Raw genomic sequence first — 4,490 nt, forward strand, 5'->3', positions numbered from 1 at the left:
CCCCACTGCATGTGCATGTACTCTCTAATAAATAAAACCTTAAAAAAAAAAAAAGTAAAAGTACAAATGACCAGTAAGCACATGAAGATATGTTCAACATCACTCATCATTAAGGAAATGAAAATCAAAAACACTTTATAACCATTAGGATGACTATAATACACAATACATATATAAAACAGTAAACAGAAAATAACAAATGTTGGTGAGGTTGTGGAATGTTGGAGCTCTTGTGTGTTGCTGGTGAGACTATAAAATGAAGCAGGCATCATAGGAAAATGGTATGGTGGCTTCTCAAAAAAGTTAAAAGTAGAATTACCACATGATCTAGCAATTCCACATCTGAGTTATATACCTGAAACTCTGGGGATATACCTGAAAGAACTATCATTCATAGTCAAATCTAATTCTAACGTAGACATCCAGAAGATTACTGATGGCTAAACGATGTGGTTTGTCTCAAAATGATTCTACACTTATTAAATAAAAACGTAATAATCTATAAATGGAGGATGATGAATGTCTCATGTATTTACCAGAAGACATTTTTGTGAAATGAAATCTCATGCTATTTAGCGAAGAGACATGTGTACACCCATGTTCATAGTGGCATTATTTTCAGAAGCTAAAAGGCAGATGCAACCCAAGTGATTACCAAAGGATGACTAGATAAACAAAATGTGATAAACACATACATTGGAATATTATTCAGCCGTAAAAGAAAGGCAATCCTGACTTGTGTTACAATGGATGAACCTTGAAGATACTGTGCTAAGTGAAAGAAGCCAGTCACAAAAGGAGAGATACTGTTGAATTCCACTTAGACCAAGTTTCTAGAGTAATTAAATTCTTGGAGAGAGATAGCAGAATGGTACTTGCAAGGGACAGGGGAAGGAGTGTATGTGGAGTTATTGTTTAATGTTTATAAAGTTTCAGTTTGGGAAGATGAAGATGTACTAGAGATGCCTGGTGGTGCTGGCCACCTGATAATGTAAATGGACTTATTGTGACCATGTACTTAAAAGTAGCTATAATGGCAAGTTTTACATCATATAGATTTGACCACAATAAAGAAATGGTTAAAACTTTTTGAAAATGCGGGTAGTTTTACATGCACACATTTATATAATCAGACTCAAAACCGATGCCAGAGAGTTTTTACCAAGAATCTTGATCCTCTTTTGAAATTCTATTGAAATATTTCAAAGACAGAAGTAGAGAAAATAACATATAAAGAAACTTCTAGTTTCCTTAATCCATCTGTAACACCTCAATTTATAATAAGACTGTTTTTGTGAATGGTTAGTCTGCTGCCCCAACTGTTGAGTACATTTGTAGGTACTACCCATTCCGCCATGATTCGAAAAGCCAACTATGAACTTTTCACCTTTGTAAGCTTTTTATACAGAACATGTGTGTCCCAAGAAAAGCTTTAGAAAACTTTCTTCGTCACAAACTCTGCAAAAGAAGCAGCACTGGCAGACCACAGGTGGAGACTTATTCTGTAAAGAGCCAGACAATAAATATTTAAGGCTTTGTGGGTCACATTAGGCTTGTTGAATATTCTTGTTTTTTTCTTTTAAAGTATCCCTATAAAAATTTAAAAACCTTATTGGCTTGTGGGACCATACAAAAAAGAGCTGTTTCCAAATTTGACCCAATGGCTGTAATTCATTGAACCCTAGTAGACCTTCAAGGTCCTTTTTGGGCCAGCCCTCGGCAGTGTGGTGGGCAATATATAATCATGGTCAGTTGATCTTTAGCATGGCTGGCAACCTCTGTCTGGGCCCAACTTAAATAAGGTAGTTTCAAGTCTGACTATATCAATGCCTATATATAAAATACCCACTTAAAATTTTTTATTTTTTATTGCGGTAAAATCTTACTGTGGTATTCCTGGAAGTGCAATCTAATGGACTCGTCGGCAACTCTGAGAAGGAAACATTTAGAAGGGAGCAACCCAGGAGAAACAGAGTGGGTCCTAAGAGTGAGACACCTAGAATAGTTTCAGTTCCCATCCTAGTATTTACATACAAGAAATTCCCTTTTCTTGAAGAAATGTAAGTTGTATGTTCCTCGTAACCAAAAGAATCCAAAGTGCGCTCATTGACTGCAAATGTCAGTTGGCACATACACTTTAGCCCAGTAATGTCTACTAAGTCGAGTAATGACCCAGCAATTCCACAGTTAGGTATTTTACCTAGGGAAATGCTTGTGCATTTGTACCAGAGGATACATATCCAACAATGCTCACAAGAGACAATACATGCCCACAGTGGATGCTGTTAACCTGGTCAGATCTCAGCTCCACCACTGACACAGGTGTGTGAGGACAGACAAGTTGCTTATTTCTCTGTGCCTCATTTTCCTCATCTGTAGGAGGGGAGAATTATTAAATTATCACAAGGCTGTAGGGATTCAATAAGTTAATTTATGTAAAATGCTGGGCTTACAGTAAATGCTCTATTTGTCTTAGCTGTTGTTGGAACTCATCATTATAGCAGCATTGTAGTAATAGAAAAAACTGAAAGCAACACGTCCATTAAGAGAGGATGGAAAAACAAACAGGTATATCCATACTAGGAATATGATACAGTCCATGAGTGAAAAGAATGAACTAGAGCTATATATATCAATGGGTATAGATCTTAGAAACAGTAAGAGAAAAAGGCAGGCACAGAAAAACACAGATAGTATTCCACCGTGTTATTAAATAAGCAAAATTCAACTTAGTATGTAGAGACACTCACAAACAATACATAGAGAAGCAAGGGATTGGGAAAGAAACGAAACTTAGGGTAGTGGATAGGGAAATGGGACTGGGAAACACCTCCAGTGTTTTACCAAAAAAAAAAAAAAAAGTAACATTTGTTAAAAAAAAAGAGTTTATAAATTGAGAGTAGTAGGTTCCTGGGTGTTGGTCCTATTATGTTACAAATGTAGAACAGTAAATCCCAGTGAACCAAACCTAATTGTGAAGATCAATGATATGTAAAGATAAAATTTACATGGCTATGGACTGAACTTGTTGAAAATCAGGAAATAAGAAGTAGAACAAAGGCAATCGTTAACATGCTGTAAAGAGATTCGTTAAGGAACTAAATTGGTTGAACAGAGTTTGCTCTAGAAAGTACTTTCTTGATAAAAATTAATCCGTGTTGTTATACTCCTGATTAAATGTTGTCTTCCTAAATTCAAAGTCAGTGTGACTTGGGGGTCAGAATAGCTAGCTTCAAGCATCCTGTATGCAGTTAATGATATCTTACCAATAAAATAAACCTTGAATTTATATAATGAGATTTACATGATTAAAGAAAAAACAAGAGTTCTAGGTGAGACATTGGCAGGGAGCAGGGGTCAGGAAAACCTAACTATCCAGAGCATTAAAAGGTAAAATAGCAAGAGAGTAATTCTTCTCTAGAAATAAGAGGGGGAGGGGAAAATACCAGGAAACACTGCTATGTTATAAAAAAGAAGAGGGAATTCCAGTGTGAAGTGATCGTTTGGGTAGTAAGCTTGATTTACTTTCCCCAAGATTTAATTACGCTGGTACATGGAGTTTAGGAGCGGACATATCTTTGGACAGCTTCATTTCCAAAAGCCACTGCATACTTAGCTAGTTTCCCAGGCAAGAGCAGGTACACTGCCTTCTGGATATCTTCAGGGGTGAGGGTACAGCGATTTCTGAAACACATCAGGCTGCAGGCTTCCATAGAAATGCGCTCAAAGATGTCATTGATCAGGGTGTTCATGATGTCCAAGGTGCGAGATGATATGCTCCTCTGGGGAACCACTTCTTTTAGGACCCTGTTAACGTAGAGTGAATAATTTCTATGGCCAAAATCAGTGCTGGAATGTGATCTCTTTTTGGAGATTGGGCTTCGATGTCCTCTGGAGCACTTGTTCTTTTTGGTGTTGGATCTGGCCATGGTGGATGTTGTTCTCCTTGGCAGAGTGGAGAGGAGAAGGGCCTAAAGGTGTGGGGGAGGGGAGCGCTCATATTTATATTGGCTTGCGACAATCAGCTTTTGGGGCTTCTGTTTGATTGGAGGTTACTCTTCCTATGTCACAATCACCTAGCAACAGCAATGATTTGTTGTTAAGGGAAAAAATCTTGTTCTTGGCCAACCTAAAGCTTTTCTAAGAGGATAGAGTGTTGTAGAAGGATTGAGCTTGGCTTCAGGGCAGAAGAAAGTGTTCATTTCTCCTACTTTATTTCTTGGCAGTTTGGAAGCATAACATACAATATTTTCAGAATTGGACAAATCTCATCAAACTGGGGAGTTGGTAGCATTAACACGAAGGGAAAAGTACCCTAAGACTTTCATGGGGGAATCTCTCTGTTTATAAAAGTTTTCATAAGGTCATTTTATAAGCAAATGAACAATAAGCCATTAAATATCTTGAAGTGATTGTTTTATAATAAAAGTAAATATGTATAGCTAATCTGCTTTTAAAAATTCATTTAAAAATAAACCTCACTTAAAATG

General features: G+C 37.0%; 1 protein-coding gene across 1 annotated transcript; it reads right to left on the reverse strand.

The window, feature by feature from the left end:
• Positions 1-3,457: 3,457 nt before the first annotated feature.
• Positions 3,458-4,012, reverse strand: LOC116585597 (histone H2B subacrosomal variant-like). The gene has a single exon (XM_032334944.1). The coding sequence runs from the start codon at positions 3,927-3,929 to the stop codon at positions 3,561-3,563; it is 369 nt and encodes a 122-aa protein (XP_032190835.1). The 5' UTR covers positions 3,930-4,012; the 3' UTR covers positions 3,458-3,560.
• Between the last annotated feature and the right edge of the window lie 478 nt (positions 4,013-4,490).

The sequence above is a fragment of the Mustela erminea genome, chromosome 3 (assembly GCF_009829155.1).
Source record: "Mustela erminea isolate mMusErm1 chromosome 3, mMusErm1.Pri, whole genome shotgun sequence".
Taxonomy (NCBI): Eukaryota; Metazoa; Chordata; class Mammalia; order Carnivora; family Mustelidae; genus Mustela; species Mustela erminea.

Bases quoted from the DNA above. Each gene is read 5' to 3' on its own strand.
- LOC116585597 (XM_032334944.1), bottom strand. From the start codon at position 3,929: ATGGCCAGATCCAACACCAAAAAGAACAAGTGCTCCAGAGGACATCGA.